Source organism: Quercus suber, unplaced genomic scaffold (assembly GCF_002906115.3).
Source record: "Quercus suber isolate HL8 unplaced genomic scaffold, Cork oak 2.0 scaffold_179, whole genome shotgun sequence".
Taxonomy (NCBI): Eukaryota; Viridiplantae; Streptophyta; class Magnoliopsida; order Fagales; family Fagaceae; genus Quercus; species Quercus suber.
Window position 1 is genome coordinate 1037545 of NW_027069638.1, and position 17373 is coordinate 1054917.

The 17373-nt window shown below is 33.5% G+C and overlaps 1 protein-coding gene across 1 annotated transcript; it reads right to left on the reverse strand.

The window, feature by feature from the left end:
- Window positions 1-1857: 1857 nt before the first annotated feature.
- Window positions 1858-7671, reverse strand: LOC112005395 (UDP-D-xylose:L-fucose alpha-1,3-D-xylosyltransferase MGP4). The gene is given in 5 exon segments (XM_024037640.2): window positions 1858-2554; window positions 4469-4684; window positions 5429-5590; window positions 6826-7208; window positions 7211-7671. Coding segments are annotated over 5 exon segments (1071 nt in total). The 5' UTR covers window positions 7311-7671; the 3' UTR covers window positions 1858-2344.
- Window positions 7672-17373: the final 9702 nt, after the last annotated feature.

Sequence of the window (17373 nt, forward strand, 5' to 3'; positions counted from 1 at the left end):
TCCAAGGAGGTTCGACCACCCAAACTAACCCCTTTTACCAGTCAACAGTGGGGCTAGAAATGGTAGACCCAAAGTAATCAGGTCGGTTCCAGGTTAGGCACAAACTTGACCCAGACCGACCTGTGAACAGGCCTATTTCCTATTATAATTTATTTGTTGGGGGGGATAACTTTGATAGGTAGAATTAGGGGTGTGCAGCCAACCCGTCAAAACCAAACCGACCCAACCCAACCCAACCCACTGGGTTGGGTCAATTTTTAGGGCTTGGTGGGTTGGATTGGATTACAACAAATTTTTTAATAGCAAGTCAAGTTAGGTTCAGGTCATAAAATTCCAAACTTGCCAAACCCGACCTAAGCCACCCATATATTTAATATATATTATATAATTAATAAATTTTTTTAAATAACCAGCTCTTCTTATTCTATATAAAAGTCAATTAATTCACACAAACCCTAGAACATTTTCTTTTATTGTGCCGCCTCCCACTCCCTTCTCCCACTTCACTCCCTTTTAAACCCTAACTCTCTCTCCCTCTGCTAAGCCACTGCCATCCATCAGCTATCATCACCGCATCGGCTGTGGTTCTATCTTTCCAGTGGTAGCTCTCTCTTCCGATGTTAGGTAAAATTTCTCAATGTTTTCTCTCTCTCTCTCGCTCTATTTCTCTTTCTCTCGCTTCTCTCTCTCTCACTCACTCTATCTATTTATCTCTCTTACCATGGTGGATCAGTATTTATTTTTTACTTTGTTGATTTCTTAGTTTTCTTTTTATTGATTTTTAAATGATTATGCTTTGTCTCAACCATAGGTCTCTTTCTTGCTTTAGTGGTTCTCTCTTCCAGTGTTAAGTGCAGGTACTTGGGTTTCTTTCTCTTGCTCTATTTCTCTTTTTGTAGCTTCTCTCTCTCCCCCCTCTCACTCTATCCGCTTATCTCTCTTGCCGTGGTGGATTAATGTTTAGCTTTTGTTTTGTTGATTTCTTAGTTTTCTTTTGGCTAATTTTTAAATGTTTTTGCTTTGTCTCAACTTTCAAGTCTATTTCTTACTCTACAATATTTTCTCTTGCCGACTTGATGTGTCCCTCTCTCTATCTTGCTTTTGCAAGTTTGTCTTTGTCTGGCCCTTTCCCTATTGTTTTTACTATTGTTGTTTAGTCATTAGTGTTGTTTGTCTTTAAGTAGTTACAGTGATACTAATATTTGGGTTTTTTTTTTTTTAAATATATTTATATATTTTTTTTCAATTTAATAATAATAGACTTGGACTTGTGTAATGAGTTGGGTTAAGCTGAGTTAATTTTTTTTTAGCCTACCATGGTAAGTTGGGTCAAAAAATTCCTTTAACCCGAACCTAACCCATACACACCCCTAAGTAGAATGGAAAGAGATTTGTACTAAAATTTATTTGGAAGAATTAGTTGAGTTACAACTTACAAGACTCTTCATTTTAATTTTAATTTTGAAATAATTGAATTAATACTACTTTTACAAACTCACTATTATTGACCGTTCAAGAATTGTTCGAAAAAATAACTCTTTCATCTTAATTATGCTAACTATAATTTCAGTCAAACTTAGAAAGCACAAATTTCCTTTTAGCCTAAAAATAATAAGGGCACAACACACATCCCTTACTATAAAAAATCATTTTAAAAATAATGTGTAAAACACACAACCCTTTTATACCAACTAGGTTGGTGCAATTTTAGATAACTCAAATTTGACCGGAGCTTTAATTCACATGGCATTTACCAGAGTCAAATCTAACCACAAACACCCCAACTTTTAAACTGAACGAAACAGAGAGATATTAAATGGACCACTTTTCATTTTGTTGATGGTTAAAGCAAGTATCTAAAAACATAAGATAATCATCTCAAAAATAAATAAATAACATAACATAACATAACAGAAAATAAGATTGCTTCAATATTTGTAACGGTTGAAGACTTATTTGGTGCATTACGCAAAAAGAATAGAAATATTGAGGAAAACTCGTCAACAAAATTGAACTTCAACAGAAAAAATAAACTTTGTTGAAAAAGAGAATGATGGGCAATAAGGCATTATCCCAACTGTTACCACTGGTTGACATCTCCTTTATGCTAACTGGACCTCACCAAAGAATTGGAAATATCTGCCCCGTAAAATGCCTGATATTCTTTTTCAACTCTTGAAGAATCCATCAGTGCACAATAATGTTTAGCTGCAATGACACATGTTCTTCACAGACTTCTTAAGAGTAGTCATTTTGCAAGAAGTCCAAGTAGGCTGGAACCATTTCCAACAGTCTCCAATAAGTCTGCTTGGTCCTACAGGGAGATATATGGTCTTTTGGTTTATCATAATCTGCCTAGAGGGGACTCAAGGGCATGATCATCGACCAACCAAAGGCCAAAATCATGGAAGCGCTTTATTTTTTTCTCAAAACCTGTGATATAATTATTATGGATTATAACATGCATTCCCTTGGTCTCTTGCACCCATGTCTTGTTCTTGAAGTATAATCCTCCTGTCGGGAATGCAGCTTGGGGAAGCAAGTAGAGATCCACCTGCACAAAAAACTTCAACATCTAAATATCTCAAGATTCCAACCAATACAAATTGTGAAGACAATGTTAGAGATTTCAGAAGCTCAAAAATCCACTAGTTCTCACTGTAGGCTGCATAGATTTTTTCTCATACTATTGAAGTATATCTTACAGGAGAGTTGAGGGAAGACCTTCATAAGGAATAGCTCTGAAACACATAAAAATCCACCTAGAACATATTCTGTACAACTCAGCTGTGTTTAGCATCTCTAGTGAGGATACATTTCACAGCTCTCTAAGCAACGAAAAAAAAAAAAAAAAGCTTTTTTTGGTATGCAATTTTGGGTTCCAAGGAATGCACTTTATTGAGAATGCATTTTCCATTTCTCATTTTATGAAGCAAAAGAAGAATCCTCAAATTCTCATTTGCATTTCATCCTCAAAGCATTCCCTCCCTGGGCTTTCCTAGTATCTAGTCATTGTCATTAAACTTCCTCAATATTAAAGGACTCATAACAATAACAACAACAAAGCCTTAGTCACAATTTTTTTGGGGTCGGCTTAAAGGATTCATAACAAGACAAGAAAAAATTATTTGCATGTTACAGGCAATTACAATAATGTGTCTCAGGAAGGATTGATTATGACAGTGCCCTGTGATTGTCTTCTAAGAAAAGTACCAGTAGAGAGAGAGGCTGATAAGTCGTCCTTGTTACAAGATTGACATATCTAGCATGACAAATTTAAGGGAAAAAAGTAATTACTGAAATTTTGACATGCGTCTTGGAATTAGGTTTTTTTGTTTGTTTTTTGTTTTTATTCCATGACACAATTGTTGTTTTTGTCCTCCATTCTTTTCTCCTTAATTGGTTTCCAGCCTTCTTATTTTGGGCTAATTATCACATTCTTTTGTTATTTTGAAGATCTTGTTGACATACCATCCATTGATTTTTTGACAGTGCTTGAGTTTGATCTAAATTCAAAAAGATTGTGATTCTTTGGGTTCTTGATTTGACAGGTACAGCATGTTAACACAACATTATTTGCTAATTCTTTCTGGTATTGTTTTATCAATTTAAAGATACTCAGTATAGCATGATAGTTTTTAAAACAACTATCATGAATAATTCATAATTTATATGTGCAGGTCATGATACGTTTTTAAAACAACTACCAGTCATTTTGGGACATGTATAGCAACATAGCCGCACACACACACACACACACACACACGAACGATGCAAGAACATCATATTCAGAAACCTGTAAGGGACAGCAAGGGTGGATTATATGTTGTTGTGCCATTAGAATTTCACTGGTATTATGTTGTTATTATTATTTCTATTACTTATGGTGATTGTATTTAAGTAGATATTTCCAATTTTATGCATTGAATTTTACATTTTTAATGTTGGGATTTTATGTAATGGATGTCAATATAATGCATGTAATCTTTTATGTGTAAAATTTATGATTGTTAAAAAGATATTCCTATTGCCATCCTATTAAAATTTGGTTTAAATGGGAAAAAAATGCACTCTGCACTTCTTAAAACCAAACCAATTTCACTTAGTATAATTACTTTTTAGTAAGAGTTTCAGCATAATACCAATCACAATTTTCAGGAAAAAAAGAAAAAGAAATTTTTTTTTGTCAGAATACTGCAGAAGAATCCATTCTGCTCCTAAAGTAGAGTTACCAGATGCAACCTAAATCAACCAGATTACGCAGACAACTCCAATATATCAAGATTTCCAGATTATTTATTTCCTACACCAAATTGCAATACTTTCAGCAGAAGCATAAAATCCCCACAGGCCTTTCGAGACTTTGCTTTAAAGGGACTATTAAGATGACTAAGCTTTCCTAAAAATAAAAATTTACTAGGGAATTCTGGGCTATGAAATAAACTAGGAAGGCAAATAGAAAAAAAACCTCTCCAGCAGTTTTATTCAATGCCCAGTTAAAACCAGGTTGGTCATTTGCTTTCTTTGCTTTGGACCATGGTTGTGATTGAAGTTCCTCAATCCACTTCTTCATAACCAGTTTTGCTCCACTAGTAGGGCGAAGGAAAATCATGCAGCTACATATGTAAGGGCGCCCTTTTTTCCCTGGAGGTGGCAAATCATGAGAGTGATTCAGTGGTTTAACCTGTTCAGTTAAAAAGAAGAAATTATTGATGATAGTTACAACAAAATAAAATTACATTTACATCTTGTTTAAGATAATGATGCAAGTTCGAGATAAATTTACATTCAAGAAGCCTCAAAGCCAGAACATTTAGATCTAGTTTACTTGTTAGATCCATGGCAATGCTAGAAGCATTGAATAACTGAATTCTGAGAACATCATCATATTGACTCAGCTTAAATCCATAAATAACTTTCAACAGCACTCCTCATTGATTTTGAAATTCAAGGCTGACATGTCATTTGTTTTTCAGTTTTTCTTTCTTTTTTCTCCTCTTTTTGAGCCAAAATAGAAAATTTTGACAAAGAGACACAAAAGCAGCAGTTCAGTTGGAATTGGAAGGCATCCAAAACATCTCAAGAAATCAACATTCTGCGGCAGGCTCCAGTAGAATGGAACTTGGGTGTGTTCACTGATGTGATGTTCTTATGTTGCAAGATAAAAACAGAATAAATAAAATTGAAAAAACATTTCAACTAGTAACTGAGAAGATCATGATTTGTCCCTCTATTTCCCAATTTACGGCCATCAAATGATAGACAAATATAAATGGTTATGAGGAAACAAATGATCAGCATATTTAGATTTTGTTACAAATCGAGTTTGTATAGAATATAATGTTTTTGGTAGCTTATATGCAACACTTGGCACTATTTTCCATAAATGGCACACAGCAAAGGCAAGAAGCAAAGTAGGTGTACTTACTGCTGCCATATCATCTGTGAAGTACACATCGTGACTCCCTTGCAAATAAGGAAATGGATCAGCCAACCAAACCATATCAACATCATTGTACATTACATTATATCCAAGTTCCAAAATATGGAGTAGGTGACGTGGCCTTCGGGATGTAAAATTGAAGAATCCCTGTACATATGAAACCAATTAGGATTGCTTCCAAATTGCAATGAAGTCAACAAAAAAATGGAGATAAACATTTCCAAGCATTGTATACTAACTGGCAGGAAAACAAGGAAATATTCAAGCGAAATGACACTGTAGTTTATACTACCAAGGAACATCAAAAGGACAACAAATTAGTAAAGCAAACATCTAAATTCCAAATTCCTTGTTGCACTGATGCAAACAAAAAATACAACATGATTGATGTGATAAAAAGGATTTATATGCGGTTTTTTTTTTTTTTTTCATGATTTAGGCAATTACATTGGCATAACAACTTCGTCGTAGCAAGAAAAGTAGTATTCAATTCAACAAATCAATTCAAATTTCACAAGAAGCGGATCAATACACCTTACATAACTACAAATGCAGCACAAAAGCCTAGGTTCAAGAAGAACTAACAAAAATGATATGTATAAACAGTTAAGCACAACAAATGCTGCTTACAATCACAAAGACTTCAGATTGACAACTTTGAACATAAAAATACCAACTTTAAACTCACACATAAAATAAGAAAATATAAAGCCAAAATACATTGTTAATCCCTAAACTTTTAACTGATGAGCGATATAATCGCTGAAGTTCAAAGTGTGGTCATTGTTAATCCCTAACAAACTTAAAGTGATTGCTTTTAGTCCCTAAAAAGCTTAAGGTGATCAATTTTAATCTCTAACAAACTTAAATTAATTGGTTTTGTCCAACGTGTCTAACAGAGTGATGACATGGTAATTTTAAGAAACTAAATAAAGCAATCACATTAAAAGAACTAAATTGCTCATGGGCTTAAGTTGCAAACTAAACTATAAAATAACTTAGGTTAGGATCAATACACATATTACATAACTACACATGTAGCACAACTTGCAACAATATATAAGCAGTTTAGCACAACTTGCAATTCCAATTTACAACGACTTTAGATTGCCAACTTTTTAACTTAAAAACAGCATTCGAACTCACATATAAAATAATAAATGCTTAAATACATTGTTGTTCCTGAAAATTTAGCTCATTAGCGATTTTAGTCTATTATGTTTAAAGTGATCACTTTTAGACGTGGCCAAACTAAAATCAACCAATATAAGTTTGTGAGGAACTAAAATCGATCACTTTAAGTTTGTTAAAGTTTAGGAACGTACAGTTTGGGCAAAAATAAAATAAAAATGAAACCCAGATGTTAAAAAATACATACATACCTGAGAACCAAACTTATGGGCAGTTTGAGAATCAGGGGCGGGCGGGACGAGCACGGCGTGGCCAGGCCAACGCTGATTAACCTTAAAAAGCGTGGCATAGTCCTCGGCAATGACAAGCACTTTGTCCTGATGCTTTTGCCTGGCAATGCTAATCAACCAGTTGTTAAGAAAAGGCAAGTAAGGGTGACTCACAGCGCAGACGATCACTGTACCGTTCTTGGCCACAAATGAAGCCGCTTGGGCCAGCGTGTAATCACGCCATTTGGAGTACTGGGAAGAAGTGTTAGAGTTACTGGAGAAGAGGAAATCGGGCATGCCAGCCCAGGGCAAGAAGACACCGAGAATGATGAGAAGAGATAAGAGAAGAAGAAGAGCAGTTGGGTGAAGGGTCTTGAGGAGGAGGAGCGTCGGGATAATAATGGGTTTGGACCTGAAAACGAAAACGGGTTGCGAATTGCTCTTTGGTGTAAAATAAATGCTGACATTTTTTTTTTTTTTTTTTTAGATTTCTAGGAGAGTAATTTCTTGAGTTTGGAAAGGGATTTACTGAGAGATCTTTGAAGATCGGATCTGGGTGCTTCCCAGCCCAGGTGGCAGATCTTGAGATGACTATGTCAATGAGAGTATGTTTGGATTTTGATCATTTATGCAGTATTGCAATTTTCATCTTAAAAAATTCTGCCCAAACTCCTTTCATAATTCATTCCCAACAAAACCTAACGCGTATAAAAAAAACTAAAAGGTGGAAAAATTTTATTACCTTTAGCCTTGGAGTAAGGTGGAAAATTTTTATTACCTTTAGCTGAGGAGTAAGGTTGCTCTGTGAGAAGCTTGGCTTGCTCCAAAATNCTTATTTTTCAGTCAAATCTTTGGCAGAGTATTTTGATTCTATATTTAATTTATATATCATAAATTAAATATAGAATCAAAATACTCTGCCAAAGATTTGATTGAAAAATAAGTATCAATTGTTTATATTTGGAGAAATATAAATTGTTTAAAAATAAGTATCAAAGATTTCATTTTCAATTGTTTATATAAATGGGTTGCTTGGTTTTATGGGATTTTTATGAAAAATGGCCAGGTTTAATCATAAGTACCATTCCTCTTCCACAAAGTTGGTGTTTCTAACATCTTGTGCAAGTTTTCTAGGAGTGGCCCTCACTGTAGATATTCTTTGGACTTCGTCATACTCGTTTGCTAGTTCTGCTTACTTGTCTGTTGCATCGAACTGGGCACTCTAGAAATCTGGGATTATAGTTGTACCAAATGCCACTGCCAAAACAAATGACAAGGTAAGCACTTTAACCAAATGTGCCATTTCTCGGATACCCAATTTGAGTTTCCATTCGATGTTACATTTTCATTTACTTTTGATCTAATGGGGTTGCTAGGAAAACCGAGAAAAGGATATGGAAATGAATTTTTTGGATTTTTGTTGTTTTGTTTCCACTCATATGATTTAAAGAAAAAAAAGAAAGAAACTTTTACAAAACCCTCCATTTTGATCTTGTTTCTCTTGTATTTGTGTGTGTGTGTGTGTGTGTGTGTGTGTGTGTGTTTTGGTATTGGGAGGAGAGATACTTAAAATTTGAGCAAAAATACCTATTTACCCCTGATTTTAACAGAAGTAGGTTACGAAAAATAAACGGAATATATCTTAGGAGGGTAAAGTGACACTTTTTAAACCACGGGTAGGTAAAGTGATTTCGGATCAAATCACATGTGAGTTTAGTGTAATTACCCCAAAAAGAATGAGGGCCATTACTTAATTTTATATCTAAGATCAAGTTTTATTATACAATCATAACATGCATCTATGTGTTTCTTATTGTCCATAATTGACAATGAATCAGAAATTTGAAATCACATTTGTGGGAGGGGTAAGATCCGACGAAATAGAGCCCATGGACCAAGTCCGATGAAGGGGAAGAGCCCATATACACATCAGTCTCGATCCAACACGTGGATGAGCATCCGAGGAGGAACCATGAAGAAGCCAACCTTCTGAGGAGCCCAAAGAGCGAGCATTCCTCGGGAATTGCTGGGCAGCCTACTTGCACTAGATGATAGAATGGCAAAAAAGACGGTAGAGACGTGCGAGCAAAGAAGAAGAGAAGTGTCTAAACAAAGTAACTATCACATTCGCATTCAATGCATTGCATCAATTCAGTTGACCGCATTAATGGAGAAATGACCTATAAACAATGTCTTAATAGCTTGCAACACACTCTATCACTTCCAGCAAAATCTTGATGGGACAAGCATCTAAAGTAAGGTCAGTGACTCTATAAGTAGAGGGCTCAAATGCAATTCAGCTAACTGTATATATAGAAAGGAAACCTCAATAGGGGGGATGAAAAGATTAAAAGGAAATACCGATATTGTGTAACATAATCCTGTAATCAATACTTGAACAATCTATGAACAACTGCTCTTTGGCCAGTCTCGAGGAAGTGTTAACTCTAAAAATCTGTTATTCTTCTTTGAATTGCTTGACTTTTACAATAAACCTAAAGTTGAAATCATATTAGCACATTGAAGTTGATCTCGAAAGCCCATTCTCTAATAAATTAATTGTATTGAGTTGTCTAACCTAAATCCATTGCTCTAAGTAGGCTTAGCTTGTTGGACCCGCCTACAACATTAAAAAGAAAAAAACTAGGTAGGAGGATTAACTTAGTTAAGATTTTTTAGAAAGAGGAAGTTATAAGTGGTATTGATGGACAACATAAGAGAAATAATAATTATATAAAGAAGATTTGAGATATTACATGGATTAAAAAAAAAAAGTTTTAAGGAGGCAAATTGTTTATTTTTATTTTTATGAAATGTTTATTTTAGTCTTTTATTTATCATTGTATAGATATATATTGGTGTGGGGACATTTTTGCCTCAAAACCAAGAGTTGCACATTGTAATCTATTTTGGCTTCAAGTCCCACATTGGAAGGAAAGCCTGTAGCATTTCTCATACCTATTATATGACTATTGATAAAATTATTTGTGTATTTTTAATTACATTATTGATTTAATGACTCATGTGACTTGCTTATATAATTATTGTGGATGCAGTGGCTAAGTTAGGAATTTATCTTTAGGGGGCCATCTATAAATTTTTGTGTGTGTGTATGAAATCTAAAAATAATAATGTACAATACTTCATTATTCAATATGTGCTATAAACAACAACTAAATACACGTTAATTTTTTTTTGAAGTGCTAAATACATGTTAATATAGTAGTATATATTGTATATTTTAATCAAACTAATCAAGTACATTTATAAATTATAATGACATACGGTATATAATATATTGATTAATATAATAACAAATAATGTATTATAAGGAATATAAAAAAGAAAGCAAATGAAAAGTAAAGTAAAGAAATCAAAAGAAAGCAAACAAAAAGCAAAGTAACACGTACAGAAGCACTGTACATAGGTAAGGGGCCTACCAAAGTTTCAAATTTGTCTTTCACTATTTCTTGTGTAGTTTAGTAACAATGAATTTTTACTTTTATATTGTAAACACAAAATTGCAGTAGCAGTGGGAAAAGAAAAGAACTAAAAAGAAAAAAAAAAGGATTGTATTATATTTTACAATATTTTTACAAAATGTTGACGTGACCAACCTTTTATTAATTTTCATCTATGCTCACTATTAATATTACTTTTTTATTTACCAATAACCACTCATCACATTAGCAGTTGTAATATTTGTGTAAAATAGTTTGTATCTCTAGCATTATTCTTCTATTTGAATGAAAATTATGTTTAATTTTAGACTTTCTTAAATATATATGTATATTATCAGGTATGGGGGGCCAAAATAATAAGGTTCTTTTAAAAATTTTCAAATTATTTAGGATAATTCAAAAAAAAAAATCATTCATTTAAAAAAAAAAAATTTAGGTGGGGCCAAGGCCCCCTCCAGTCCTTATGATGATCCACCACTGTATGGATGATTTATCGATGGCTTATGTAATGAGTTGCAAGATATCTCTTCAAACTGGTTTGAAAGAAAACTTTGTCCATCACCACCCATTAGCATTGTACAAAAATCTTGCTCCAACTGCACAACTACACATAAACCAACCAAAACCAATTGCCAAATGCGGTCGCCCTAGTAGAGGTGCAAGAACCACATCTGTAGATGCGGTGCGGTTTGTGGTTATGTTTTCAAAAACAAAAATAAAAAAATTGTATCGTACCACACCTAATAATATATAACTTAGATTTTATATATTTAATATATACTTTTCCACGATTAAAATTTACTAAAAGCTTTCACAATTAAAAACCCATTGAGTTACTCCAAATCAACCTGTGGCAGGCAAAAAGTGAATAAGGTTTATGTCAAGTACAAACTTGTTGCTTTTGCTCACACAATTAATTTTTGAGAAGTGGGATCCTCAATCAACCTTAAATTCCCTTAACAAAATGAAAATACTTAAGTTGGTGCATTAGTATTAATTCCACATGTAGACAAAAGGTCTTTTATAAGGAACAACCTTGAAATGCATATATCTTGTTGGAAATTTAGACCCCTTAAACCAACCAGATTGCGTAGCCTAGTTAATTAACCAAGTTGTTAGTCAAATTAAACAATTCTAGGTTAAAACAATCAAACAATCATATCAAGAATATAATGCAGCGGAATAATAAATAACACAAGATATGATCACCCAGGAAACCACACGGTAAAAACCTGAGGAGGATTTGACTTAGCTATCTTCAAGGTAAACCTGAATCCACTATGCGAAAGAATCGAAGTTCATACAGAAGGACTACAAGCTCCCCGCTTGACTTCCTAATGCTACCCACCAGTAGAACTTACTGACACGACCACGTGTAAGCTCCGAATCCACGGACTCTTTCTTTCTTGGACTCTTCAATCAAGTACAAGCACCCCCGCTTATGTATCTTTAAGTTCTTGAATCTGCAACTGAATGATTACCAAGTTCTTGACATAATCTTGAATCTTGGAAACCCTAAGTATATGTGAAGGAAAGCTCCTTAATGATCTCACAAGAGATTCACATAAATAGCAATATGAGCAACAAAGACTTAGAGAGTTTTGGATACAAAACCCTAGATACAAAAGAGGCATTCTCTTCTCTCTCTCCAAAAGCTCTCAAAAAACGTGGTTTAGGGTTTCCTTTATATAATAGGAGAAGTAAATCTGAAACCCTAATCCTTAATGGGCTTAAGCTGCTGTTTGAGCCGACTTAAAATTCTGCAGATACGATTTTCGATCGATCGAGCCTGTTCTTCGATCGATCGAACCAGGCAGAATATGAAGTCTTCTTCCTGCAGCTTGTATGTTCTTGAATCTTGACTTGAATCACCTTGAGCATTGTCTAATAAAACCTATAGACTCTAAGATCTATATCTAGACAAGTTTGTGTTCACGATTTGCCAATTGTTCTAAACATTTAGAACCTAACAATCTCCCCCTTTGGCAACTCGTGACAAAACTTCCATACAGAGTGAAATGCTCAAATACAAGAACAACCCAATACAATAAAATGCTCATTTCAACAAATTCAACCTAACTACTATCCATCAGTTGCAAGTGTAGACAGCAGCTCAATTGAATCAACCTGTATATTTCCTGAAACACTCAACAAACGCATAAACGCATGTGTGACAGAAAAACAGTAAATCAACAAATATGCAAACTAACTCTTCCCCTAAGTTAGATACATCAAAAACAATGTTAACTCCCCCTAAACATAACATTCTTGTATCAACTATTTCTCCCCCTTTTTGTCATGTATTGACAAAGACAACTCATACAAAGAGTAAACAGTCAACATACACAACAAAGGATAAGAGAAAATAGAGAAAGAAGGGGAAGATACATTCTCACCAGCAGGACCAAAGTTAAAAACTAAGGTGAGGATACACATGAAGAAAAAATATTCTCTCTTTCAATAAAATGCAAACATGGCACTATGTGACCCATAAACAGTTGCATGAGTAGAGAAAATATTTGCACATTGATTATCCATCATATCTCTTAAGAAAAATATTTTCTACAATTCACACATAAAAATAGCATATACTAGAAAGTACGTAACTCAAAAATTAATCAATCAATTTTTAAATCAAGTTGAGTACCCAATGTAGTAAAGTGTATGCATGTTATGTGTGAAAACAATGAGAGATATGACTGCAAAACTGCAAGATGGATATAAAATCAATGCAATGTATGTGAATCCTAAACACAAATGATGCATGAAAACATTTTGGTCAAAAACATAGAAACTGAAAATTTTTCAGTTTCGATCGATCGAGAATCGATCGAACATCAATCGAGTCAGGCAGACTCAACCCTAAAATTTTAATCGCAATTTCGATTGATCGAAAAACAGGTTCGATCGATCGAAAATCTGGAAAAAATAGATTTTTGAAAAACAGAGTATTTTAATGCAGAAACTCCTCAAAGCACATTGTTTTATAAAAAAATGCATGAGTATGAGACGAAAAGTTTTTCAAAAATACTTGAATTCAATCAAGATCTTCCAAAATCAAGATTTTCAATCAATTTGTTCTCAAAGTGCAAACATTATACACATTTTACATTAAAATTAAGGAACTTTTAATCTTGGATGGCCACAACAAAATCACACACAATATAATGTACCAAGTTTAACAAAGAGTAACTTGTGTAGTGTGTGCAACTAGCAAAAACTTGAGATACATGTGAGGTAATATGTGAATAGTAATCAATCACAAAGTCTACAAAATTCATCACATAGAATTTAAAAGAGACTATCACCTAAAGAGTTACATCCTATAACTCCCACATCTCTAGAACAAAAACTTGCAATCATGTAAGTTTCTTTCATTTTTTCCTCTTATTTGTATGAAATGACATTCAGCCTAATAGTAGGACAGGTTTGAATTAAGTGAATTGGCATCAAGCCTAATAGTACACACCAGTTTTAATTTAATTGAGGCTACACTTTATGTTCTTTTTGTGCATGTGGTACACTTTCTCGAGCACACAATCTTATGATACGCACTAAAGTGTTCTTGATTGGCTAGTGAACAGTGGTGAGATGGTTATTTATGCCTTTCTCAAAAGAATCAAGTCCGACAGTCAAATAACATATGACTTCATGATTAAGACAGAGTGATTAAGAACCATACACATCTTTCCCACACAACATGCACTACAAAGTTTCAACTAGTCAAGTGCAATAAATATGCTCATCAAAGCTAAACAAGGTACATAAACTTGTTATGTAAAGATAATATGGCCAATCCTTGATTATAAATCCAAGATGTGAAATAAAAAACACAAAAATCCTTTTGGTTCTAAAAGACAATTTATGACCAAACACAAAAAGCACATATTATGCTAAATGAACAATGCAAATGCAATGCATGACAATGCTTAACTAAGCTATAGAGGGTACACAAACAAGAAATATCAATTTCTTAATTAACCCATGAGTACATGTACAAACTAGTACATACTCACACAAAATCAGAAATAGCTGAGCACAAACTATTCAAGTTTCTCCAAAATGTCAAGCATGTTTTAAATCAAGAGAGAGATATCATAACCCATGTAATCCTCAAGAACAATAAAACAAGAAACAAAATAAAATATTTTTGTCTTTTTGAAAATTTTCAATGTTTTTGGATTTTTTTTTTAAAATAAAAACAACCTAAAAAAAACAACACAACCAAAAACAAAAACAAAACATGTCCACAAATAATTGAAAGAATTAAATTAGGGACAAGTTAGCAACACTCACCTTGGAGAATCTTTTCTCACCCATCTAGCACGAGTCTTTGGCTTTGTAGGTGAAAATCCATGAGAAGTAGAGTGTATTTGAGGAATTACACCAATCTTCTGAGAAAGACTGAAATCCTACAAATTCCTTTCACAAGCCAACAAGCTCAAATTTTTCAAAAGAATATGAAACAATTTATATGGACTTATAGCGGGAGAAATATCATCACATATCCTAAATTGAAACACAGAATGCTTAAATTTCAATTTATGACAATTAGGATGAATGTGACCATAGACACCACAAAAGTGACAAACAGGAACAAATTTAGGAACATCAGTATTCCTAACAACCAATCTAGTCTCAGATTTAGGTTTTTGCCTTAACAAAGAACAATTTGGTCTAATATGACCAACAACACCACAAAGGTGACAGGTAGGCACAAAAACAGATTTCTTTTGCACACTAACAGTAGGTTTAGACATAGGTTTAGAAACTTCAGCGTTAACATCAGAACTTTTACCTTTGTCTAACCTAGCAAAATAAGCATTTTCTTTATTATTCCTCTTAAAAAGAGGGATATAAACTTTCTCAGTTTTAGGCTTAAGAGAAACAGAAACACTTCTGTTATCAACAGCATGCTTGGTACTAGTCAAATTTTCAAGTTTAGTTTGAGACTCAACTAACTCTTGTTCCAAGCTTTTCATCTTCTCATCTTGAGAGGAAATTTGATTTATCAAAAATTCATTCTTTTTATTAGACTCATCTAATCTCACAATCAAATCCTCTTTTTCAAGATTAGCCAATTTTAACTCTTCTTTAAATTTCTTAGTAATTTTCAAAGATTTAGATAATTCCTTACGAAGAGTTTCAAAAGCATCAAAAAAATCAACAAAAACAATAGTGTCCTTTTTATTCAAAACATCACAGGCATCAATAAAATCAGCAGAAGCATGAGCAGAAACATGATCAGAAAGACACTTCAAATTATCCATGACAGTAGGGGTCAAGGATTAGCTCTTAGATCAAAAGATCTAAAACAGAAGAGCTACCCGTTCTGATACCACTTGTTGAAAATTTAGACCCCTTAAACCAACCAGATTGCGTAGCCTAGTTAATTAGCCAAGTTGTTACTTAGTCAAATTAAACAATTCTAGGTTAAAACAATCAAACAATCATATCAAGAATATAATGCAGCGGAATAATAAATAACACAAGATATGATCACCATAGACAAGTTTGTGTTCACGATTTGCCAATTGTTCTAAACATTTAGAACCTAACAATCTCCCTCTTTGGCAATTCGTGACAAAACTTTCATACAGAATGAAATGCTCAAATACAAGAACAACCCAATACAATAAAATGCTCATTACAACAAATTCAACCTAACTACTATCCATCAATTGCAAGTGTAGACAGCAGCTCAGTTGAATCAACCTATATATTTCCTGAAACACTTAACAAACGCATAAACGCATGTGTGATAGAAAAACAGTAAATCAATAAATATGCAAACTAACTCTCCCCCTAAGTTAGATACATCAAAATGTTTTTATATTCTCCCCCTAAACAAAACAAATAGGTCATCAAAACAAATATTCTCCCCCCTTTTTGTCACGTATTGACAAAAACAACTCATACAAATAGTAAACAGTCAACATACGCAACAAAGAATAAGAGAAAATAGAGAAAGAAGGTGACACAAAACAATTCAACTCTATAGAAAATAGAGACAGCTCCTCCTATGAACAACACAGGTTAAAAAAAACTTTTCTCCCCCTATCAAAAATAGGAAAAACAAAACAAGTTTTGGGAAAAACAGTTTTGGGAAAAATAAAAGGGTTGGGGAACAGCACCAGCAGCAGCAGCAGCAGGATCAGGAACATCCTCACCAGCAGGACCAAAGTTAAAAACACACAAACCAAAGTTAAAAACTAAGGTGAGGATACACATGAAGAAAAAATATTCTCTCTTTCAATAAAATGCAAACATGGCACTATGTGACCCATAAACAGTTGCATGAGTAGAGAAAATATTTGCACATTGATTATCCATTATATCTCTTAAGAAAAATATTTTCTACAATTCACACATAAGAAATAGCATATACTAGAATGTACAAAACTCAAAAATTAATCAATCAATTTTTTCATCAAGTTGAGTACCCAATGTAGCAAAGTGTATGCATACTATGTGTGAAAACAATAAGAGATATGACTGCAAAACTGCAAGATGGATACAGAAATCAATGCAATGCATGTGAATCTTAAACACAAACCAAGGGCAGACTGCAAATTAGTAGCAAAAATAATAGAATGAAAATCTATATGATGCATGAACAGATACAATGCCATGATGCATGTACTAATGCAGTGAGCAATTAAGTTCAATTGAGATTAAATTGACAAAATTGGCTTGAGCAGGGAATTTCTTAACAAAAACCCCAAAAATTTAAAACCACTTGAAAATTTTTAAACAAATTGATGAATTGAGGATCACATAACACAACTCACATAATACTTAATTACATCCAAACAACAAGCCAATTTCATCAAATTCAACTCAATTTCACAAAAGCCCCAATTCGGATCAAGAACAAACCCTTTTTAAAAACCTGATTCGTGACTTTCGATTGATCGAAAAATACATTCGATCGATCGAATGAAACAATCATTTTTAAACATTAAAGCACTTTTTCGATCGATCGAAAATCAGAACGGATCGATCGAACTGGGCAGAGGCTCACAAAATTTTTGAGAAAAATCACAGTTTTGAAAAATACAAACCTAAT